The sequence below is a fragment of the Lissotriton helveticus genome, chromosome 12 (genome assembly GCF_964261635.1).
Source record: "Lissotriton helveticus chromosome 12, aLisHel1.1, whole genome shotgun sequence".
In the NCBI taxonomy this organism is placed as follows: Eukaryota; Metazoa; Chordata; class Amphibia; order Caudata; family Salamandridae; genus Lissotriton; species Lissotriton helveticus.
The window spans coordinates 757,048,633-757,074,365 of record NC_136073.1 but is presented as its reverse complement, the minus strand read 5'-3'; the positions used below and the strand labels follow the sequence as shown (position 1 = coordinate 757,074,365).

At 42.9% G+C, this 25,733-nt stretch overlaps 1 protein-coding gene across 2 annotated transcripts in view; it reads right to left on the bottom strand.

Moving 5' to 3' along the window:
* Positions 1 to 25,733, bottom strand: part of IQGAP3 (IQ motif containing GTPase activating protein 3) — a 307,137-nt gene that overhangs the window by 79,836 nt on the left and 201,568 nt on the right. For both annotated transcript variants that reach the window (XM_078671026.1, XM_078671027.1), the window contains one exon: positions 4,852 to 5,084. In XM_078671026.1, the coding sequence (XP_078527152.1) occupies positions 4,852 to 5,084 (233 nt within the window). The remainder of the gene's footprint in view (positions 1 to 4,851; positions 5,085 to 25,733) is intronic.

Here is a 25,733-nt window from a genome sequence, read left to right as displayed (position 1 = left end):
CCAATCTCAAACTTAGTGTTTGTCTTGGATAAACAACAAGGACAAACCACATTGAAATTCTGCTAAAACCATTGTTTAAAAGGCAAAAGGATGGTAGGAACTAGATGCTCTAAAAAGGAACAATATCAAAGTGAAGAGCACATGTGATAATTGGTTCAACTCGTTCTCTGCAGTTTATTTGAACAAAGCACCATCACATGGATCACCATCCTCAAATAGGTCAAAACTAGCACTAATGCTTACGTAGAATCTAGTGCTTACCCATAGGCAGTAACCACTAATTGCATACCCAGAATGTGAAGAATGTGCGGCCAGTAGAATGAAGGGCATTCGGTCCATCGACTCTGGCTTGGGTTACTGGTCACTCACTATTTCACTTTTTTGATCTCTCTGTAGTGTACAATTAGTACAAGAAATTCGCTCATGGCCACTTTAATAGTGGTTAAAAATATAGAACATGTGGTCAGGCTATTCTTTTTCAGTCTATGCACAAGTGCAAAACATCCCTTGTAACTCCTCGTAACCCCCCTACCAATAGAATACACTTCGATCATCCCACCTTCAACTGTTCTGCATATTTTCCTTGAACACCAACATTTAGCCCCATGTCAAGCCAAATGCTCTAAAAAGGAGGCCTTTTAAATTGTATTCCCGTTTAATATTGCACCACAAAGTCACTCAGATGGTTTTCCTAGTAGGAACGGTTTCTCAAACTACTGGTTTCCCTCTGCAGTCCCTTTTTTGCCATTGGAATGTAGGCCTACATGTTACGCTACTCTTGAAGGAGAGATCTCAATTGAAAAGCAACACTCCAAACATAGATGTAATTTTAGGGCTTGGATACTTCATTTGGAGAATAGTTCGACAGCACAGACACCTCAACATGCAACAGAAGCCAATATTAGCTTTGCATTTAATTGCAACCGCATTCATCTTCACTAGTGTGCCCAAAACTTAAACTCCATTCACACTAAGTTGGTTCATCAAGGGCAAGCCCGACATCAACTTGACTATTATCTTCATCCATTTGAATCTATTATAGATGCATTAATTGAGCCTTCTTTTTAATAAAAAAATGGAAAACGGTTAATGTGTGAATTTGTATACATTTAAAAATATATAAGATTTCCACTAGCTGGCTTTGATAGTACAGCCCAATCTCAGAGAGACACTGCCAAACGGGTACATTTTCTTTCCTCGTTTTTCAAGACCGTGAAAATTTAGCATGAAGATGGCTTGTTTTAAAAGGAAACATCCCGTGCCATAACAGAATGTACTCGGGTGTTACTGGAGGTAAAGGCGTAACCATCTTTCGGGGTCTGGTCATTGCTATTCAAGCCTTTTAAGACTGCAGATTTGGGTAAAAGGTTCCTCTAGATTACTAGTGCTTGCTTAACAAGGGTGGGTTATGTGGAATAGCTGAAGCAAAGCAACAGAGGCCTTCATTCTCCAGGGCATTCTCAATACATAACACTTTCCAAGAGTTGATTGCATGACAGCATATGACTGGATGCAGACTGACTGGGTCATACAACTATTTTTCAGTGTTGTATTCCAGGTATACAAGGAGGAGTAAGAAATGAAAAATGGTAACTGGGAAAAAGCACCAGGGGTCCACAGGGAGTTGGAAAGTTTGGGAAATTACTGGCCCAGCTAGATATGTTTGGATGGATCACACAAGTCTATCCTGTCCACCACCGAGGGGAGTCCCCTTCCTGTAAGACGAATGCCTTGGTGCTAGCCAGGGAAGGGTCTAAAGGGGACTTAATCTATAAGGTCCACTTTCTCAGAATTAAAACACTTGAGATGTCACCTATTCCTCCTGTGGAAGGACCAGAAGGGATGATAACCATCACATACTCTGAGATTTGGTGCACCTCTGGTGTCGGGTCAACCTCCAAACACGACGTCTGTGCTCTGGCATCCCAAGAGGTTTTCTTTGTGGTGGCAGTGCATCTGTTTTCCTTTTCCCTCTTGTGATTCAAGAGGATGGATTATGTGTCAGACACTGGGTTTTGGCTTTCTAATTGCAGAAAATGAATTGGGTGTTTTTCTTTTGATTTGCACTGATATCATAGGTGCCTGGCTCAACCACAGAGAAGGAAGAGGAATCAGAAGGAGGAACTGCCAGACTAGTGGGACAGACCCTCTATGGGAGGACCTCGGCTGGGCTGAAATGTGCAAGTCCCCGGAGCCACCGGGAAATGGATGCAGTCACTTCACCTCTACCAAGAGTTAGGAAACTTGCTCGACCTCTCGGTGCAATGGACCTAGAGCACTGCTTTCCTAAGGAGACAATTGATTGTCTGGCTCAACCTTAGAGCACAACAGTGGATTAAGATGACCAAACTCAGATGGGGAGCTGGCCTTGGATCAACAATGCAACGGTGCAGGAAAGAATTTGGAGCTGGATGGCTCCAAGGCATTTGCCTACCCATCCATGGGACCACGCCAATTAGATCCAGCTGAGACATGCAGTACTAGGGTATAGGAGTGATATACCCACGTTACCCCAACCACTTGTGTAGCAATAATAAGGGTGACTCATACACGGAAAGGGTCCCAGGTCAGGTGAGTCTCCATCTTGGGACAAAAAAGGTGCTTAGAACACCCACCCTGTGGCTGAGACTTTCACTCCTTCTCACTTCTACCAAATGATTAACTTAAATGTCTCCCAGGGAAATAAGTAAATAAATATTTATCCAAGTTTTTTATGCGCTTGTACTTTTAGGATTTCACATGCAATGAAATCGAATAAAGTTTTTCAATCAAGTAAATAAATAAAAACCTGAAAGCTATAAGAGGAAGTGGTGTCACACCCTCGTGCTATATGTCAATGAGATAAGAGAATCAGGTGCCAGTCCACATTGCTCTACCAAAAAGATGAACTGGCAAGGGAGTGCACAGGTGTAGGAAATGTGAGAACGGTCTGAATGATCAGAGATTAAGTTACTGGTCTCGACACCATGAGGCAAGTTATGTAAACTGAGGCGTATGTGAGAGAATCAGTGGTAAAAATACTGGTAATTCTTCAAATTAATGAAAGCATTTACAGGTCTCAATCTTAACGATATTAAGATTTTAGCAATCACATCCATAATAGTCAAATGCCTAGCTGGCGGTACAGTGAGATTGCTTTAGGCCTTCCTTGGTGTTAGCTGCACAACGCAGTCAACGCCAACTGATTTCTTAGATAGAAGGGATAACCCATCGGAGGACTGAACATTCTTAGCAGATACCATGAAATAGCAGTTACAGAAGCAGGCTTTTCAGCATTTCCGCTTTGGGTCTTGAAAGCCTCAGCAAAAAACACATGCAACTATGAGCTGAGCAATTTAAAGGGTCATACTGGGGTAAAACCATAGTGAAAGATGGCTCCTTAATGAGAGCATTCTTCAGATGCAGTAATTGGAAGAACATCTTCCAAAACATGTAGTGCACTATCCAGGTCACTTGCTGTCTGTAAGTCTTACCTAGTTCACTGAATCACAATTCTCTTTCTACTTTCCCTTGTGTCTAGTCCACAGATGTTTTCATTTACCAAAATGCATATCCCAACCATGACATATCAAGATTACCTTCAGAGGAAGTTGGATTTAGAAACAGGCATTACATTTTAGACTGGGGTTTAAATTGGGCAAAGAACAATGCATCACTGTAGGCTACTGCATAGACAACATCACTACATGGCTTCAAGGAACCAGCCCGTCCACTCATGCAACCTTAGGAAGACCCTCTGAAGCAGCTGCTGTGATGGCTTGAGAAGCTCCCTATACTTTATGGCAGAGGCTCAGACATACCCTGTGAGCTTCTCAACTGAAAATATGTGTGCTGCTGTGATTTCCAATGCCCAGTGCCACACATGCACAGTGCGTGTCCACCTTCTCAATCATCAGACTGCTGAAAGAAATAGCTCAGTTTCGAAAGAATCAAAATGTGCAACTACTATTGCCACAGACACCACAGTCACTTGAAAGTCCAATTGACAAAGCAACAGACTATGAACTTGCTCCAAAAGTAGTTCTGGGTAAAAAACGTCAGACTTCTGCTCGCAACCACTGAACAAAGAAAGAGACCTTTCCCTATTTTCCAAGAAATGACAATGACTTGAAGATTATTATTGTCAATGCCCGCCCAAAAACTACATGGAAGTCCCAAACTCTGAGAAGAAAAAAAAAGGGATTGAACTAGTTTGGATCGGAGAGTGTCATCTTGACGGCACGCCATCCCATGCTGTTCCTGACATTAATGTGAAATGTAGGATTATACGTGGCCTCGTAACAACATGCACAGAGTTGCCAGTGTCCCAGTCTATGGTTGGGGATAGTTGTTTTTTGACTAGTTATAATAATATTCAATGTTTCTGAGGCTAAACGGGACTTTAAAACAACCTAATCCCTAACAGGACTTGATTGTAAATTGTGCAGGGACCAAATCCCTTGGTGTCAAAGGAGTACTTTTGTGGAATCTTGTACAAGCTAAATAACATGTTCTTTTATCGGAATCTTATCGTAACAAGCCACCTATATAGCAAGCCCTGCAGTTAAATGTCTCAAGCCCTTAAAATCAACTTCAGAGGAGCTGGATTACTCGATGAATTTTCAAAACCATAATCCAACCAGCATGTAGTCCAAGCCACTCCCATTTGGTTGACTACAGGGAACTCTTTAGGCTAGAAATGTGTATATCTAAGGAGTAAGTCCACTTTGGTGAAGTCAAATGGTCACTGTATTAAGAAGGAATGAGACAGAGAAACTTTTGTAGGTTTTAAAATCACAAGCGCCCCACTGTAAGATCCCTCTCATTAAACGTAAATGAAGTACAAAGATGCAGTTAAAGAAAGACACAAACCTGAATTTCCAATGAGTTTCTGCTAGATAATCATTTACAACACCTAGGTGAGAACTCTCCCCTTCAAACATCTTGTTGGACACGGCATGTTGCAGGATCTTAGCAATAGAGCCCAAATTTCGGCGGTGATCAGGATGCAGAGCTCCTCCAGCTGACATGTCGATGATATCAAAGGCATCGGGGGCAACAACAGCTGGGTTCATAAAGCGGTAATACAGCAGGTTACCCACAATCTGTGAAGAAACAAGTATTTAGAGGATAATATAGTGTAAGCAGGAGGAGGGTTAGTAACCTCGAGAATTCTACTTGTCCGAAAGCCTTTGTATATAGGAGAAGAATTAGAAACGTCACCGGCTCTAGTTTTCCACTAGGGTAATATTCACTAAATTCATGAATGCAGTGCAGCTCTGGCTGTCCTTTGGGATCCAGAAATAAAACACAAATCTTTTTTCGTTAGTATCACATTATAAGAATTTTAAAGGCACTATTTTAAAACAGAAAAAAATACGGACAGCGAATGTTTTCATGTAGAATACCTACCCTACGCATTTAAGTTCCCAGAAGAACAAAGCTCTTACATCTGACTGACAGTTATTTTAGAGGACAAAAGCAGTGGCTCTTAACCTTTTGACTTCTGTGGACCCTGACTGACTCATTACTGGAATCCGAGGACCCCCAGGGACTAATTATTGTAAACTGGGGACTCCCGGCTTAAGTCATTTCCATGATTTGTACTTTAAAACAATACACAAATATACAAAAACAAATATACACCAAACAAATGCTCAGATATTGAAATATATTTCTTAATTCACACAAATGTAGAAAAAATTCTCACAATGTCAATTTTGCTTATATATTTGTAAGTACTTCATTAATTTTAATGTATTCATTTTAATATTATTTAATTTGGTAGCACAATCGCGGACGCCCTAAGTAGGCTTTGCGGGCACGCTGGGGTCCTTGGACGACAGGTTAAAAACCACTACATTAAAGTATTAAGATCTTATACAGCGCAGTCACTTAACCACGCTCATGGTTTTTCTGGTGAGAGAAGCTATGAGCTTAGTTTAATTTAGTGAAGATGCCATTACGCAGAGAGAAGACTTACGACCTAGCACATAGTCCTGGACCTTTACTGATGGTTGTGAGCAATGAATAGAGCAGAATAGCCAGCCCCAACAAATGAAGCAGGAAACAATATGGGCAGTCACAAGGTAAATATCAACTAACTAAAGAGGTTTTGCAGAGAAGCTCAGCCCGTTTTAGATGACTTTTATGAAGTCTGGGAAGCAGTGTCATATAAAGTGTTCCAAAGGTGTTCTGCAAACGTAAGCAATTAGACTGTAGTATTCCTACAATCAAGCAGTGTGCCTTTTGGTAATAAGCTTTTGACTGATTAAAAGTGACCATTCTTTTATTGATCAGACTGTAATTGAGAAACAATATCCAGATTTAGTGTATGCAGTCCTAACAGCTATAGGGGAAACACTTTTGCAGGACAGATTCTGCAAACCTGCGATGTGGTTGCGCTCATAAGACAGGCAGTAAAATCTGTAACAAGTTTAGTGCAGTCTGTTTTCTAAATAGAAGAAACATTTAAAACCTATCAAAAACTACATAACCAGAGAGAGAAATGGAAAGGGATCTTGTGACAGGCCTCGAAAGCTACAGAGTGAACCTTTACGGAAGAGACTTTGTAAACCGATGGGTTGATAAATGTAGCAGATCTAGAAACACACGGACGTCTTGGCATGAGCCTTGGCATGAGCCTAGCAGTATGGGAGTGGGCTTATTAAAAGGCCTTTAAGGATGAATCCAGGCATTTATTTAGGATAGTATCAAGTCCTCCAACAGCCATAGATCATATCAAACTTGATAAATTATTAATATAATTCTTTATACATCATGGGATTATTTTCTTCTGTGCTTCTTAATCATCACTTTATATGAACAGATTTGATTGCATTCTTAAGACTTTGCAGCAAGTTGCTCCATTCTTTGAGGGGTTACTTATCAATTGAAAATAGGTTCACAGTCACTCTGGTCCAGCTGTTTTTACTCTACAACAAAGACTTTGAACCCAGTAAAAAAAACACTTTGGAAGGGAATAAAAAAAAAAGGACAGATCACTAAAGACATCCATCTTGCGCTGTAGCCCCGCCAGTGAAAACCAAAATATTTTTTAGGCGATAAAACAATATTTTCGAGCTGTTATCTTGCCACCTCCAGGTCCTTGTGCAGCGCGTTTTTTTCTAAAACCATGAACATAAAACTACACATCAGTGGACGGGTGGGCCACCCCTCTTCTACCTCTATTGTGGTGAGTTAAAATCTTGACTCCATGGAGTTTACGGATACTATAGCTACTCAGGATGACTTCCCCTTTCCCCCGCCCACATTTGAGTCATTACTTGAAAACGCCCTCACCTTGGTCACCAACGAAATTGCTGATACGGATAGGAGAATGTCCCTAAGCTGCTCTATTACCTCCATACGGCCATTATCCCCGCAAACAAGCCCCGGATTTCCCTTATCCCCCACAGTTGTAATTTTTGAACCTGCTTCAGGACCAACACCTCCTGAGACTTTGCTGGTGGAGGCCCCCCCCCCCCGCAATAATAAACAATTCCCAGGCGGAGGCTACTGCTATCGGGACTTTGGATACTAATAATAAGTGGGGTGGGGAAAAACGCAAAAGAGATGCAGCTAAGCCCAGGGCAAACAAAAGAAAACAACCATCAATCCTCAAGAATCAACCTACGCCACAGAGCCTGTGGAATAAACAAAAATCAGCAGGGAAAGATATCATCTGTATAGATGATAATGGCTCAGCGGATACGGATGACATCTCTACTGCTACCATCAGTAATCCCACTGGGAATCAGAATACGATATGGACACAGACTGTCTCAGTGGGAGAAAAGAATACCATATCGAAACACAATGGGAATCTTATAGAGACCATTTTTACCGTTTAGAGAAGCAAATGACAAAACAATTTAATAATGTTTTTAGAAGATTGGATAAATTAGAAAATGTGATAAAAAATGAAGAGGCAAAAAGAAAGGGGACTGCTACCCTGGACCAAATCAGGGGTGACCGACTATTGAAAGAGCTTGAGTTAGTTAGTAATGCCTTATCCTGTGGGAAGCCAGATGTCCCGCGTTACAGTCCCAAACCGGTCGCGGACCCCAGTACCTCTGGATCCCAAGTGCCCCTTGCACTACCAATCACCCAACCCATATGTAATAATGCGGGGAATAATAAAGTAGCAATTAATCTATCATCTAAACCCCCGCTCACTCCCATTAATTCACTACCACCAGCTATTGTGAATTCTAGTACTGACAACCAGAACAATAGCACCGCTCAGCCAACTACGGTGTCGGGGCCTACTCCTGTTGACAACAGGGGTACGGGGCAGTCTGGGCATAGCAGGCCACTTAAACACCAGGGGCCTGCTCTGCATCTACCTCCGGTTGCCTGCCCATTTGTCTTGGTACTAGCAGGTATACCACCATTGAGGGAGGGACAGGGGGAATCATGGATCCAACTGCATAATAAATGCATTGATTGGTTAACCAAGCATAAAGGTGTTGGGTACGATATCTCTAGAGAAATTCTATCAGCCCGTAGGGTATCATGGGTGAGGCCGTCTGTGGAAAAGTAAATTTTGCCATGTTCTGTGTCCCTACGTGTTCCCCATCTTATGTTATATGTGCAAGATTTAATATGCATATGTATTCCCCATGATCGATTAAAGACGCAATTACAGTTGTGTCCATCTCTAGTATGCCAGTTTCCAGTTCTCGTGAAAGCTACGAGTATTAGGCCTATGTAAGGTTACGTTGCCACGTTTCTCAGTGTGCCCGTTATTTCATTGAAAAGTCCCCGTTTCTAGGCCTCAAAAGGGCCCGGACATCAGATTCAGCTCCTGTCTCCTGAACCCTCGCTGAGGAGCGATACAGCCCCCACCTGTATTCCTGACCCTTCACTTACTTCCTGCCTCACAGTGCCCGGCTCGGCCTGGCTCTGCCTGCCAGTCTGCCAAGAGTATGTTATGATTTTAGTTATCAGTCCAGCCCTCCTTCTCTGCATTCCTAAGCTACTGAATCGCATCAATAGTTTCAGTCATCGTCTAGCCTTTACGTCTCCATGTAAGAGAAATACTGTATTAATGGTAATTTAATATTCCTCAACACACACTACCTGTAGAATAATGCATGCACCAGTCTTAGAGTCTGTTAGCCTTTACCCCGATAACTTTTAGTTTATATCAACATGTTCTCTAAACATCAGATACTAGATAGTGTTTAGGTACATGTCGCCCTGACTCTCCAGACTTCAGTCTCTGCTCCTAGCACAGAAGTCATAGCCCCCAGCTTCTCCTAGTAACACGTCATTGTCAGTTTGCGCGCACCACTAGGTTAGAGGTCCCGGCTCCTCAGATAGCCCCCTCCATGTCTCCGCCCCATTTATGACATATTCTGTTACGTTTACATCACATGTCTATGTTCACGCCTCTTGTTACACCTACTTTCACCCTTATCTTTCGCGACTGTTATTGACCACACCCACTGCTCCGCCTATCGTATGTACTGTAATGCAATTGTTTTAGTATATATACTTGTGCATTGTTATTAAAAGTTGCTAGCCATCCCAGATCTTGTCTGTGCAGGTTGTCCTGTTCCTGTCCTTTATGCTGTATTAAACCTGCAAACTCCTACTACCTCGAATCTTGACTCTTATTTATTGAGCTATCTGTTATCGTGAAATCCAGTCAAAAATAGGGTATTATTTATTTATTTACCACATAATGGCGCCCGAATAGGGACCTGCCCTTTCCCCACGCGCCGGTGAAGCCACGTATGCCCCCTGACCCTCTGCAGCCGTGACGGAACCATACCGTGCACGTGCAGATATTTCTGCTTCAAGTATCCCTCAGGCCCACGGAGGAGACGGAGGTTGCGGTCCAGCATCCAGACGAGGCGGTGGAGGAACGCGGCGAGTCCCGACCAGAGCCCAAGCCGAGAGTCCAAGGTCCGAGGTATCCGGAGGCCCACCCGTAACAGAAGTCCGAAGTGTGTCCGTCCGGCGTCGAAGCAGTCCAGTCCGAGGCCTTCCGTTCTTGCTGCCCGGTGAGTACCGTTGCTGGGGTAGTATCTAGACAGGGTCAATCTAATTGACTCTGGTCCGTGGGGTTTGGTGGTACACAGACCCAACACGAAGTGTCCACTCCGGTGGATGCGGGTCCTGACGTGTCTCTTTATGAGACCGGTAAGTTTCGTACTGTTTCAGCAGTGCATCTAGTCTCTGTTCTAGTCAGTTCTGCCCTCGAGAAATTCTGTATTCTGTTTTCAGTATTCCAGGTAGTATTCTGTTCGAACTGTTATTTTAAAATGTCATTCATGTATTTTAATGTCGTGGTATGAAAGTGGTGTAATTATCGTGTTCATTGTGTATTGTATTGTGTCTAGATTACAGTCCAGTCATGCCGTTGTTTTCCAAACTACGTCAGTTAAGAACTAGAAAAGGTCTGTTAGAAGAAGCAGTTCCTGTCCCGCCTAGGGACAGTCCAGGTCACTTTATGTATCAAAAGCATGGCATAAGTGCCATATTGTATCTAGATTTATGGGTAGAGTACACCAAGGAATTAGAAAAAAAGTATAGATGGCCTGTATCAGGCACATGGGATGTCGAGTGCATCATGCGAGTAGAAGAAGCATTATGGAAAAAGAAAGCCAGACAGTCACAGAAAGATGCCATCGAGTTATGGCGCAAAGAATCTCATAAAAGAACCGAAAAAGAAATCAGAAAGTCAGAATTAAGTAGAGAATCCTCAGAAAGAGTTCAAGAAAAGGAACTAATCGAAATAGGTGAACGAGTTAAAACCGAACAGTCAGACAGACAGAGGAATGCCCTTATTAAGGGTATGTACCCTCTTCTTGCCGAGGGCTTGCCAAAAGCAACCCCGGAAGCATCCAGTAATCTTCCGCCACCTTTAGTCCCGACCAAGTTACGTCACAAACCGACCGCAGCTGATATTTTTCTCTCGTCCTATTTGGACGACACAGTCCCAGAATATGCAAATCCTGTTCCACCAGCTCCTGTAAATAATGTAAATTCTGCTCCTCCTGTCAACGGGGCACCTCTTGCAGTACCTGCTACGGTACCCCCGGTCCAGCCCGTAGTACAAATCCCCGCCACATCAGTCACTCTGCCAGCACGAAGAGTATCAGTCGATGATTCCAGTATAGGGGCCGCAGGAGGAGGTCCTCCTGGCACCCCGCTGCCAAGTAGACGTCTAGGAACAGTCGAGTTACATGAACGTGCGTTACAGCGTACGCCCAAATATAAGTCCGTTGCAGAAATCAGGCGAGCTCTTACTGAATGCGGTTATGATCCAGTTCCAGGCGAGGATAGTATGGTTCTATATTCCATACGTATAAGACAGGTGTCCGAGTATTTGGTCACCCTACCGAACATGAAAGAAGATTTAGACAGAATGTATCGTTTCATTCGTACAGGACAAGATCCAGAAAGTATTGCTGAAGTCATGTCTCTCAGGAAATCTGAGATCCAGTTGATGTTATTAAAGTTTCTGATCAATTGTTTAATACGGGAACAAGATTCCCCGACTAAAGATCCGGTCGAAATGAAAGTTCTGACAAGGTGGAGTGATAATATAGCCGAGGGTAAGCACAAGACACTCAATAGTATAGAGAATATGTACAAGAAAATACGTAAGGAAATAATAAAATTACACGAACAACGCAAAGAAACACAAGTAAGTGAGAAAGAAAATGACTCTTCTACTGAAGAGGTAGAGGACGAGAATACCGCCAGAATAGCGTATGTAGGTAGAACTAGACTTTCCGACCGACATTCACGCCTGGAACACAAGAAAGTCTTTCATCATCCAGCACCAGAACAAGGTTCTCTAGAACAAGTATTTCAAGCTACCGATCACATTTTGAAATCACGAATCGGTTATAGTGAATTAAGTACCATGCATGAACAAGAACTAGTCCGATCAGCAGTCCGATGGATTACTGATTCTACCACTTTTCCAGACGAAATAGTGGCACAAATGTTTCTGAAATTGCCCCCAGCCGAGCAACGACTGGTGGGTATGTATATGATTCAGCACCTCATCACATTATATGAGGGTCAACATTCTGATCCAGGTCCGTTACATGATGTCCTGAACGAGTTACTCCAGTATAGATGGAAAGGTTTAGGTACCGATTTAATTAGTGTCATTCTAGAACAGCGCCATAAATATAGTACGTTTTTGAACCCACATTTTGTTCATGTCTCACCTCCAGAAAGTAAACCGTTTTACATAGACAGACAGAATCCGTTACGAGAAGTACACCCAGTCAGGACAGCAGATGGTGAAATGCAACGAGTATTTGTTTACACCCCGATTACAAAAATGGAACTCTTAGAGATGAAGAAATTAATTCCTTGTCATGACAAAGATCCAGCAGGGTTCCACCGAGAATTAAAGGACATGCTCCGTATGGGAGAATATACGTATCCAGATATTATTAAAATGTTAAAAGTCCTGTTGCCTGCGGGCATATATGAGAAACTCAAGGAAAAGGATTGGGAGGTGGGAGAGAAAAAGATCGATTGGGCAGTTCTAGAAGCTGAAGATAAGATACGAGTACCAGGTACCGGTCTTGGAGAGAAATGTAAAGAATTACCAGAACTGTTAATACAAGTTTTGCCCAGATTGTTAGCCACTAAAAAGGAAGACTGGGATGCAATCTCAGCCTGTAAACAGAAACAAGACGAAGATACTAGTGATTTTTATTCTAGGTTTGAAAAATGTTTTATTATAAACAGTGGATTGAAGACGAGTAGCGAGTCATACCCTCATCTTTTTGTTACTAAATTAGTCGAGAATTCAAGTCCACAAGTTAAGAATCGAGTTTTGAAAGTCGAAAGTACATGGCAAGCTAGTACCCCGTCACAGATGTTACAGATGCTTCAGTATCACCAGAATAGAATCAGAGAAGAGCAAGATCATGAAAGGAAACGTATGAAAGACACGAAAATGAAAGTATTAGTTGCACAATCTGTTCCTCAAGACAGTCAGAAGAGGGGTCCGAATCAAGCCAGTCATCCTGCAGCTCCCGTTAAAGGGACATGCAATTATTGTAAACAGCCAGGTCATTTTATAAACGAGTGTGCAGTTCTGAAACACAATATAGCCACTGGTAAAACTAAAGAAAGACCACGTCCGCCTAGACAAGAACAAGTTTCACAGACTTCTCAGCCACAGAATGCACAACAGACAGTTCCAGCACCGCAGCCTATTGCTGCAACACAGCATGTTACACAGCAGATGTACCAGTATGCTCAGACAGAGTATCCAGAGTACCAACAGTACTCATGAAACAGCCTAGAGAGGGAGGTAGGCTTGCCTCTCATCGAGATTCCTGTAGATCAAGAGGGTCCCTATGTTCATAGTCAAGTACTAGGGAAAGACAGAAAGTTTCTGATTGATACAGGGGCAAGTAGGACCACTATAAGTCACGCCGAAGTTCCAGGGGCTCCGCTCTCAGGCTCTAGAAATGTTTCCCTTGGATTTTCAGGAAAGCCTATTGTAAACGAGATATCTAAGCCAGTTACTCTAGAAGTAGGTCCATTGTCCCGCACTACTGACCTATTACTTACGAAGTCATGTCCAGAAAATCTGTTAGGCATTAGGACACTGAAAGAATTAGGTGCAGTTATATGTTGTTCCCCCGAGGGAATACGTTTGTTTTTACGTGACTTCAAGGGTCACTATGTATTACGAGATTTTGATCCGAGATTGTCTAATGTTCCGCAGCATCTATGGGCGCAAGGTCCAACTGATGTTGGCTTCATGCAAATCACACCCCATCGTGTGACTCTCAAGCACGGTGTAGTGTTACCACGAATCAGACAGTACAGATTGCCACCTGAGGCTGTAGCAGCCTTATCCAAAATTATTGACGAGCTCATGGCTCAAGGAGTAGTTGTAGAAACTGACTCCAATGTATGTAATTCTCCGATCATTCCAGTCATGAAACGTACTGATCCAAATGCACCCCCAGTATATCGATTAATGATTGACCTTCGAGAACTCAATAAATGTATTATTCCCCAGTACCCAGTTGTTCCAGATATTTTTTCCCTATTGACAGCCATTGATTCCGAAGCTACATTTTTCACAGTCATAGACCTCAAAAACGCATTTTTCAGTGTTCCCATTCATCCAGACAGCCAGTTTCTTTTCGGATTTTGTTTAAATGGAAGGAGCTATAAATTCACACGAGCTCCTCAAGGTTTCACAGAAAGTCCTAGTATTTACAGTCAAGCACTTAAGAGACAACTAGACAACATTCACATGCCAACTGACACTGCCCTGCTCCAGTATGTCGATGATCTACTGATCACAGCCCGTTCTGAACGTGCTTGCGAGCGAGCATCACTTACAGTCTTGTATTTCCTTGCCGAGATGGGGCACAAGGTGTCCCCTTCAAAGCTTCAATTCTGTGTCCAGCAAGTGATCTACTTAGGCCACTTACTGTCCAAGTGGGGTAGGCAGTTGACACCAGACCGTATCCAGTTAATAGCGAGTCTTCCTCAGCCCAAGACCCAGAAGGAGGTACGTGCTTTTATCGGCCTTACTTCTTATTGCAGACAATGGATTCCTCAGTATGCATTTCTAGCCAAGCCACTGATACAGTTAACGACACAGGAGGCAGCCGTATCGACTGTCCTCCCTTGGACATCTGAGCATACACTTAGTTTCAATGAGTTAAAGAAAGCTTTATGCCAAGCTCCTGTTCTAGCTACACCGAACTACAGTAAGCCTTTTACACTTTTTGTTACAGAACGTGATGGTACAGCATTATCTGTTCTTACACAAGATCAAGCAGGTCAATACAAGCCCTGTGCTTATTTTTCGAGCACATTAGATCCAGTAGCCCAGGCTCTGCCTGCGTGCCTCAAGTCAGTTGCAGCCACAGCACTGGCTATCAGACAAAGTGATTCCATAGTATTAGGACATTCCTTGACAGTACAAGTTCCACACTCTGTGGAAGTTCTTTTAAACCGAACACAGACTCAGCACTTGACAATTGCACGTTTAACAGGTTATGAACTGACACTGTTCCAGCCACACATAGAAATCAGACGCTGCAACGTTCTAAATCCTGCTACACTGTTACCGTCAGCTAATTCGAATCCTGCCACACACGACTGTGTGGAAGCAGTTAACACTATGACTAAGCCAAGACAAGATCTGACAGATATTCCATTACCAGATCCCGACCTGACACTTTACGTGGATGGTTCATGTATGAGAACAAGTACAGGAGAACTAGTAGCCGCGTATGCAGTGACTACTGACACTGAAGTTATAGAAACACACCGTATTGACACCCTGTCTGCTCAAGCAGCAGAGCTAGTTGCTCTGACACAAGCCTGCATACACGCCAAGAACCTGAAAGTCAATGTTTACACAGATTCACGCTACGCATTCGGAGTCGTACACGACTTTGGGGTGCTCTGGCAGGAGAGAGGTTTCATGACTTCTCATGGAACCAAGATTCAACATGGTCTCCTTATCCAAGCTCTGTTAGATGCCATACATTTACCGACATCCATTGCCATCATGAAATGCAAAGCACATACAAAAGTTACAGACACTGTTTCCCAAGGTAATGATCTAGCAGATCGCACAGCCAAGCTTACAGCACAGTCTCCAGACATGTCAGTTAATCCGACACAGACACATACTCCAGATCCAACTACTAGTATGACAGTTAAGGACCCCACTCAAGATGTCATAGATATCCAGTTACATGCTACTCCTGATGAAATCAAGAAATGGTCCGAACAAGGAGGGTTCCAGACAGATCAGGGATGGGTAACGAAGGGAAAAGCCACATGGTTTCTCCCCGACTCAATGGTTCAAGTCATTATCAATACCGCACATAGTCCAGCACATTTAGGAGAAAAAGCTATGTTAGACAGTATCCAGAACATTTGGTTTAACAAACATTTACGAGCTGCAGCCAAGCAGAAAGTCCGTACCTGTATGATATGTTGCCAGTTTAATACAGGTAAAAGTGTCCCGGTGGAACAAGGTGGATTCCAACCCCCTGACCACCCTTTTGAGGTCCTCCAGATGGATTATATTCAGATGGAGCGATGTCGAGGTTTCAAGTATGTCCTTGTAGTTGTATGCGCTTTGTCCAGGTGGACAGAAGCATATCCAGTTCCAGATTACACAGCCGCGACCACTGCCAAGCAGTTGGTTCGTGAATTCTTCCCCCGTTATGGACTCCCTAGGGTCGTATATTCTGATAACGGCCAGCCATTCTCATCTGAACTGATGAAACACGTTTCCCTTTTGTTAGGGTACCAGTGGAAGTTCCATTGTGTACGCCATCCTGAAGCAGCCGGTCTAGTAGAGAGACATAACCAAACCCTGAAAATCCGCATTGCTAAGATCTGTCAAGAAAAAGGTGTAGATTGGCTAGTTGCTCTGCCAGTCGCTCTGTTTTATATGCGCATGGTTGCACATTCCAGATCAGGTCTGTCCCCGTACGAGGTCGTATTCGGCCGCCCCCCTAATATGTGGGGTACACCTAGACCTCGAAGTATTACAGATGTTTCAAGTAATATGCTGACAGATTACCTAGCTTCCTTGATGTCTGCCCTACACTCTTGTCGTTCACAGGTTGCCGCCGCATTTCCAGACAATACCGAGGTGGCACCGCATGAAATCGTCCCCGGAAATCTGGTTCTTGTAAGGAACTTTGATCGTTCAAGTCCGCTGGAGCCCCGCTGGAAGGAGCCCAAGCAAGTCCTCCTGGCCACCCGTACTGCCGTCAAGCTGGAAGGCAGGAAGGGCTGGGTACATTTGTCGCATGTAAAGAAGTTTTATGGACTAAAGACTGTTTCCAAGAACATTCCCGAGGATTTTAAAGACTGCCAAAGTACTATTCTCAAGGAATGTTCCGCAAATGACATTGATACGAAACACTCCCTGTTAGAGAAAACTCCGCAGCAGGAGTATAAGTTAAAATTAAGGTCTAGTAAAATAAGTCAGCCAGTTTGATTGTCTAAGTCCTCCCCTAGGTGAAACGGTTAGACCGGTTTCTGACATGTATAAAATAGACCCCCATAGAGAGAGAGTTAGTGAGAACTCTAAAAGTTGCATTATTATTTTATGTTTTCTGCTATATCTCAGCCTTATGATAACCTGCACGAGTTATGCATTTTATTTATGTTTTTCAGTTTCTCATGTAAATAAGTCTTCTAATACTACGGTAGAGCATACGTTTAGTGATCTGCCTCCTCATGAACTATCTTATCGTCTTGCTATGCGAAATAATTCCTTTATCCGCATGTTACATTATTCACACCAGACCAGCAATGCCACTAATTGTTGGGTATGTGGTCGACTCCCCCCTTTCCAGACACCGAAGGGAGTTCTGCCACTCTTTCCTTATCCATTTTCACATAACGGTTCATGTGGAGCATGGTCCACGTTAACGTCATCCTCAACTGATATGTCCTTCCTGAACAGTACATGTTTTCCAGACAAGCAAGGTCTTCCCCGCAGAACAGGGTTAGATCTAGAAAATGAAGTTTATAATTTGGGTAATTATTCTTCGAATTTTATGGTCCTGAATGTTCAGTCTGATTCTTCTCCAGACTTACCTGCTATGTCAGTACTACCAGTCAAAGGCGAATTATGTGTCAGAAATAATGGTTCCATACATGTAGGACATAGTGATTGTACTACTATTGTCAAGTATAGTGACAGTGGGAAATCTATTTTCAAAGCTTCACGTCATTCTTATTTTGTTTGTGGTCAGACCGCATATGTTCGTCTGCCCCTCGATTGGGAGGGAACCTGTTACATTGCCTTCCTACTGCCACCAGTTTTTCTAGCCCCACCTGACTATCATAGGAACTCCCACCTAGTACATACTAGACACAAGAGAGACCTCCAGATTGTTGATTATACTGAAACTGCTCTAGAACAATACATAGACATCAATAAAGGTGTCTTTCCCTACTTAGGTACTGTCGTGAATAGTAAACTGATACGTAGATTAACCAGAACACTTGAAGCAGTAGTGATTGAGACTACCTCTGCTCTAGGTAACTTAACCGAAGAGCAATCTTTTATGAGAATTGTCGTGCTCCAGAATCGTCTCGTCCTTGACGTCATACTGGCCGATAGAGGCGGGGCATGTAGAGTCATCGGATCTAGTTGCTGCATTTTCATTCCTAATAACGCGCCGTCTGTTTATTCAGCTATAACCAGACTCCATAAAATTGCCCATCTGTTACACCAAAATCCAGGCACCTGGACATGGTCCGGTTGGTTCTGGAATATAATTTCCGCCTGGGGATGGAAAGTATTGTCCTTTCTAGGTATTGCAGTAGCGATCATATTCAGTTGCTGCCTCTGTATACAATGTGGCCCTGCGATTTGCGGCATTTGTGCTACCTCTTGTATTCCTAGTCCCAAGTCTCGTTCTAAATCCAGTTCCAAGAAAATTCGAGACGAGCAAATGATACTGTATGAAATAATAGATGGTATCATGAATATTGATGTTTCCTGATGGAAACGTAGTGACAAGGAGGGAATGTGGAAAAGTAAATTTTGCCATGTTCTGTGTCCCTACGTGTTCCCCATCTTATGTTATATGTGCACGATTTAATATGCATATGTATTCCCCATGATCGATTAAAGACGCAATTACAGTTGTGTCCATCTCTAGTATGCCAGTTTCCAGTTCTCGTGAAAGCTACGAGTATTAGGCCTATGTAAGGTTACGTTGCCACGTTTCTCAGTGTGCCCGTTATTTCATTGAAAAGTCCCCGTTTCTAGGCCTCAAAAGGGCCCGGACATCAGATTCAGCTCCTGTCTCCTGAACCCTCGCTGAGGAGCGATACAGCCCCCACCTGTATTCCTGACCCTTCACTTACTTCCTGCCTCACAGTGCCCGGCTCGGCCTGGCTCTGCCTGCCAGTCTGCCAAGAGTATGTTATGATTTTAGTTATCAGTCCAGCCCTCCTTCTCTGCATTCCTAAGCTACTGAATCGCATCAATAGTTTCAGTCATCGTCTAGCCTTTACGTCTCCATGTAAGAGAAATACTGTATTAATGGTAATTTAATATTCCTCAACACACACTACCTGTAGAATAATGCATGCACCAGTCTTAGAGTCTGTTAGCCTTTACCCCGATAACTTTTAGTTTATATCAACATGTTCTCTAAACATCAGATACTAGATAGTGTTTAGGTACATGTCGCCCTGACTCTCCAGACTTCAGTCTCTGCTCCTAGCACAGAAGTCATAGCCCCCAGCTTCTCCTAGTAACACGTCATTGTCAGTTTGCGCGCACCACTAGGTTAGAGGTCCCGGCTCCTCAGATAGCCCCCTCCATGTCTCCGCCCCATTTATGACATATTCTGTTACGTTTACATCACATGTCGACTGTTATTGACCACACCCACTGCTCCGCCTATCGTATGTACTGTAATGCAATTGTTTTAGTATATATACTTGTGCATTGTTATTAAAAGTTGCTAGCCATCCCAGATCTTGTCCGTGCAGGTTGTCCTGTTCCTGTCCTTTATGCTGTATTAAACCTGCAAACTCCTACTACCTCGAATCTTGACTCTTATTTATTGAGCTATCTGTTATCGTGAAATCCAGTCAAAAATAGGGTATTATTTATTTATTTACCACACGTCATTTAAAGACATTGAAGGTGACTGTATAGTCCTTAATTTTAAAAATCCAGGGACAGTACGATTCTTGCTCAACAGAAATAACAACCGCTCTGGCATTTCCACCATTGTAACTTCACTACCTCTAAGCTATTTCTACAGACCACCAGTAAGGCAATTCCATCCAGCCCCCTTTCCCCTTAAAATGCATAATAGGTTTGCACCCCTATCTGAACTGCATATGTTAGATTGACCACCAGCTACCAACTTGGGCACTATGTATGCAGATCAACCATCTCAGGCACCCAATTTGGAGTTAGTATTGGACATTTCCCCGTCTCCTTTATTCACTATAGCTAGTCATGAATCTGTTAACCCAAGAACCATCATACAGGGCTCTGAATTATCTCTTGTAAGTTGGAATATAGCGGGCCTCAGATCGAAACTAAAAATTAAAGAGTGGACAGATTGGGTTTATGAAAATTGCGACATATTAATGCTACAGGAGACTTGGTGTACAACTATGCCCATATTAGAGGGTTACAGTTGCCATAATTTAATGGCATCTGCTTCATCCATGGGTCGTCCTAGTGGGGGACTCTCTATTTGGGCTAAAATTAAAACTGGGGTACAAACTAAACTGATCCAGACACATGAAAAATGTTTTATGGCTATAAAATACACTAACAGGTTGAAATTGTGTTTAATTAACTTTTATAATAATGATTTTGTGACCCACCCTAATAATAATTTTTTAATTTTGTTTAATTTTATTGATGAAATTTTAATGGGACCGAAATATGGTACTTTCGCCGGAATTTGCATTGGGGGAGACTTCAACGCCCATATGTACCGTAATAATCCCTCCTGTAGAAGCGGGGAGGAACTCAGGGACCACCTAGCATCCTGTGATTTAGTGAATGCTATGGAAGTCGCTGGTACTGGAGGGAACAATATGTTAACCCCCACCTATATTGGCCAGGGATGCGCTTCCACAATAGACTACATGTTGATTTCCCCTTCATTGAGTGATATTATTCTAAAGGCTGAGGTCACTCGATCCGCCCACAGCGACCACTACCCAATCAGTGTATATTTAAACAATCCAGGGATTATAAAGGAAGTAATGAGAGCAGATATTGGGGTACAAAATTTGGAAGCATCCACCGACAGGCTAAGAGTGGTATGGAAAGGGGTCGACAATAAAGATATTTTAGCCAGAGTTGTTAACAAACATCCAACACTAATCGAGAACGGCTTGTCTCTTGATAGATCAGGCCTAGAAGTGGTTAGTTCCTTCAGTAATCTCTGTATGGCTATTAAAGGAGAATCTTCGAAACCAGCCCGGGCTATTAAAGATCGTGGCCCTCGCTGGTTTGACTCTTCCTGCTCTAGGGCCAACAAGGAACTGAGGGAGGCCCTAAAAATTAAACCAAGGAATCTGTCACTCGTCAGAGACCTAAGAGCCAGGTATAAAACCACGCTACGTATACGATCTGAGGCCCTAGTGACAGACCACTGGGAATCTCTTACCCGTACTGCGACACTGAAGGATACCACTGGATTTTGGAGAGAGGTCAAGTCCCTAAGATCCTTTGGTTCCAATAACAAAGCTATTAATTGTAATATAACAGGAGATGTTTGGGTCGAGCATTTTTCTAAAATTTATGCTGTACCAGGGTCTCCCACAAGCACTGTTCTTCCTGTTATGACGGTTGGTCTCTTGAACATTGAACTATCCGAAGTAGAAGACGCTATAATTGAAAGTGCGAGTAATAAAGCACCCGGGCCTGATGGTCTCTCAATAGATCAAATTAGATCAGAAATTAACTTCTGGACCCCTTTACTTTGCAATCTGTTCAACAACTTGTCCGACAATTCAATCCCAGAATCATGGTCAAACAGTGTTATTGTACCAATATTTAAAAAGGGCGACAGACTGGATCCTGCCTGCTACCGCCCGATATCACTGATTGACAACACACTGAAGGTCCTGGGGAGGGTAATTTTTAACAGGATGAGGAGCTGGGCAGAGGAGAATAATGTTTTACACCAATGCCAACTCGGTTTTAGAAGTTATGTGGGCACAGTTGAACAATTTTTGAATTTGAATCTGATAATGGCGAAGTACACTCTTTTAAAAAAATCCCCTTTGTACCTTGGTTTTATGGATTTAAGTTCAGCGTTCAATTTCGTTAATCGTTCTAGTTTGTGGTCACTTTTGCTTAGTTATGGTTTGGAAGATTCTTTGGTGTATTTTCTTTCTTATTTGCACAGGGACTTAAAGGCCAGAGTACGCATCAACGCTGAGGGAGAAGTTTCGAATGATATTTCAATTAGCAGGGGTGTCAGACAGGGCTGCGTACTCGCCCCACTGCTTTTTATCTTATATATTAACGGGTTGAGTAGCAGCTTGTGTGCGATAACTAAGGATGTTCCAATTATAAATGGTAACCCAACCCCTGCCCTGCTATACGCGGATGACGCGGTGCTAATGGGCCGTACACCCAATGCCCTGCGAATTTTAATTTCTGGTTTTGTTGTTTTTATGTCAGATTTGGGCCTCAATACTAATTTTAATAAATCTTTTATTATGAACTGTGGGCCGAAAAAGTATAATATAACCTCAATTAAATCAGGCGAAAATATTTTAAAATGCACAAGCACTTTTCCTTATTTGGGACTATTATTCTCTAACACAGGCTCGTGGCACCCACATGTCGTTTATGGGAGAAATAAAATTGGCAAATCCATCAATTCAATTCTCTCCCTACGGCAACCCAAACAAGCTGATGTTATCACCTCTCTGCTAAATATTTACCGTACCCAATGTCAACCTACGGGAACTTATGGAGCAGAAGTGTGGGGATATTCTAACTGTGTGCAAATTCAGACAGAGGAAAATAGGTTCTGCAGAAAGATCTTGGGGGGAGTTTTCTGTGCCCCAACATTCATCTGCCACAATGAGCTAAAGTTATTGTATATAGAGGATTTTATTCGATCAAGGCCCGCCCTCTTCTGGCTAAAAATTTGGCTAAATCCGGCTGCCCATTTAACTCGCAGCATAATATCTGACTGCCAACAAAGTGAAAGGTCTAATCTTGTACCATGGTTGAAAGCTGTCGAGAATAGCCTATCTAGTGTGGGCCAGGGCCTCTTGTTTAGCTCCCCAAATACTATTGTTCATGCACACAAGAAAATGGTCAAACAGGCACTGTATGCTTTGTACAGGGCGGAACGGATGAGATCTGAACACCCCAAACACTCAGTTACAAAATAGATTTCTTATGCTGAGCCCGATAATGGTATTTCAGTTATACCGCAGAGGTATTTGTTGATCACATTAGGAAGATGGAACAGGAGCCTTCTGTTCAGAGTACGGGATGGAAGTATTGTAAACTTATTAAGCTTTCCCCTCGGCTACAATAAACATCTGGAGCAGCTGGACTGTCCTTGTTCCAAGGGTGGTAAACAAAGCTTGATACATTATTTTTTCTTCTGTGGTTTTTATAAATTGTATACTTCCCAATATCTAATGCCATACTGTCGTAAATATGATTTAAGGGATTTTAATCAGGCAATGAGAATGTTCCAAATGATGCCCTCAGATGAGGTTATATTTGCAGTGAGTTGTTTTCTTAAAGCTAGTGTGCGGTCACGGGCAACTATGGAACTTGACTAACGAACAAGTGAACATTTGTACTTTGTCACTTTGCATACTTGCTCTTTGTATATTCAATTTTTGTATATTTGCACACAGACATTCAGTCGCTTGGGCTAAATGGATTTGATTTCTGTGGAAACTATAAAGCAAAATATCCACACATTGTGAATCTTTGTAATATTGCCATTTGCACAAACGATGTTCTGATATATAATCACTCACTTGTAATTGAAAAAGGCTATTTCTATATAATAACAAAATCAATCTGCTTTTATCAAAATTTTCATGTATTTTAACCTGTGTGTACTTTTATGGATGAATTCATTCCGAATAAAGATCATTTGACTTGACTACAGCTCATTGTCGTACGATTAATTCACACATTCAAAATATCACATTAAGACTGGTGACAGAAACTTATATTATTAGTGCAACCCTTGAAAAAACTGTAGTAATGAAATAGTTTGAAAACTGGGTTTTAAAAACCATCAGTGAATAGAGCATGTTGGAAAATCCAGACGAAGGTTGAGAGTGTAATCTTTATAACATGTTCATATTCATTTGCTTCCAACTGCTTTGTAATACCTCCAAAAATCCCCAGGATTTAGAGTATCTGCAACTTACTGAATCTCAGAGTAATCGTTTGTACGGTCATCTCCACTAAGACTCCAGCATTGACCATAGGATGTGAGCAAAGATCGAACCAAGTCTTAAACTATATTGTCAAATGCAGATGACCACCTCAAGAAAGCCTTTAACCACACTCCCTTCTAGGCAAAAAGACAATATCTGCACACACTGTTAGTGTCAAGTAGTTTTTGTACAGCTTTACTTTTGAAGCAGATTAGCCTATTGTGCTTCATTTTTTATTCTGGTTAAAGGTGCTTTAGCGTTCACATCCCAAATGCATACACAATTAATACATATGTTCTATCAGAACAATGTACCTGTGCAAAGTATAGGAGACTGTATTCTCTACAATATACCATCTCATTCGCACCAGCAACCACCTCACTACCTGCATTTAATGGGATCCCACTGCTTCAGGCTCTCAAGTTTAGGAAATACAACCGTGGGAGTAAATATTTCAGGAACAGCAATAGGAAAAAGGACTTTAGAAGTTTACTTGAAATTCATGAAAAACACTTATTAAAAACTAAGGGGGGGGGTCATTACGATGGCGGGTGGACCAGAGTCCGCTCGCCATTGTGGTGGGAATCGGGACTGCCCATCATGCATGTGGCGGTCCCGCACACCCAATTAGGATGCAACCGCCACCATGATGGTCGCATTTTGCACTTTAACATTGCAGCGTGTGCTGCTGACTGGAGCACCCGCCGCGATGTTAAAAATGCATGTTGTGCATTTCATTGCACTACATGGCAGGCACCACACGGTGCCTGCCACTTGGTGCAGTGAAATGTACGGGGGGTACCATGGGTACCGCCCCCAATGCTCAAGCACCACCCCCAGACACAAGAGGGTCCCGCAAAGGTCCCCCAAAATCAGTCCGTGCCACCCTTTCAACAGCGGTTTACCAGCCACGGATAGGCTGGCTGTATCAAGCATCCTAATTTAGCGGACTGTGCCTGCTAGGCACAACCACCATTTTAAGGATGCAAACATCTCCGCCAGGCAATTGGCTGTGGCGGTTCCGTGGCCTGTATCCCCCCGCCACCGTAATGTGGTGGGGGAAAATTGCGGTCCGGTGTTGGAAGGCCCGCCACCGCCATCATAATGACCCCCTAAGTCCTCAATTTTGATAGATATGATAAACAGACTGATGCGAAGCAATTTGCTTTGTTAAAGCCCGAGCATATACAAAGCAGTTTCCAGCACTGAAGACACGAAGGGCCTGATTATGATGACGACCTCTGGTTGCCGGTCACGACCGCAGAATTACAATGCGACCGCACATGGTGCGGTCCCATACTCCCATTTCCCTATGGGAGCTTGCGCTGCAGCCATAAACCCCCCGTAGCACAAGCTATTATATATTATATTATACTAATAGGGTAATAAGAGATTGTACTCATCCCTGCACCGCATGGCAGGTATCTCAGGGTGTCTGCAACACAGTGCAGGAATCAACAGGGTTGCATCATAGGTGACCCCCTCAGCCCCCAACCGAAGGTCGCAGGGTGAAGGGGGCCTGCTAGGTGACCCATAACTCACTTTCCGACAGGCTTTCCATGTTGGAAAGCCCAGCATGGAACGCCTATCGGAAACCGAGCATTGTTATTGTTATTGTTAATATGTGCTTGTATAGAGCCAACTCACCGACAGGTCTCAAGGCGCTTTGACCATAAAAACATAACAGCCTAATCAACATCCTGGGGGGAGGAGCAAACTAAACTAAATTCAAAGCTGCCTTAAACAGAATGGTTTTTAGGGTTTTCCTGAAGTGGAGCCTGTTACCATCCCTACGCAGGACTTCAGGTAATTCATTCCAGATTCTTGGCAGCAAAACT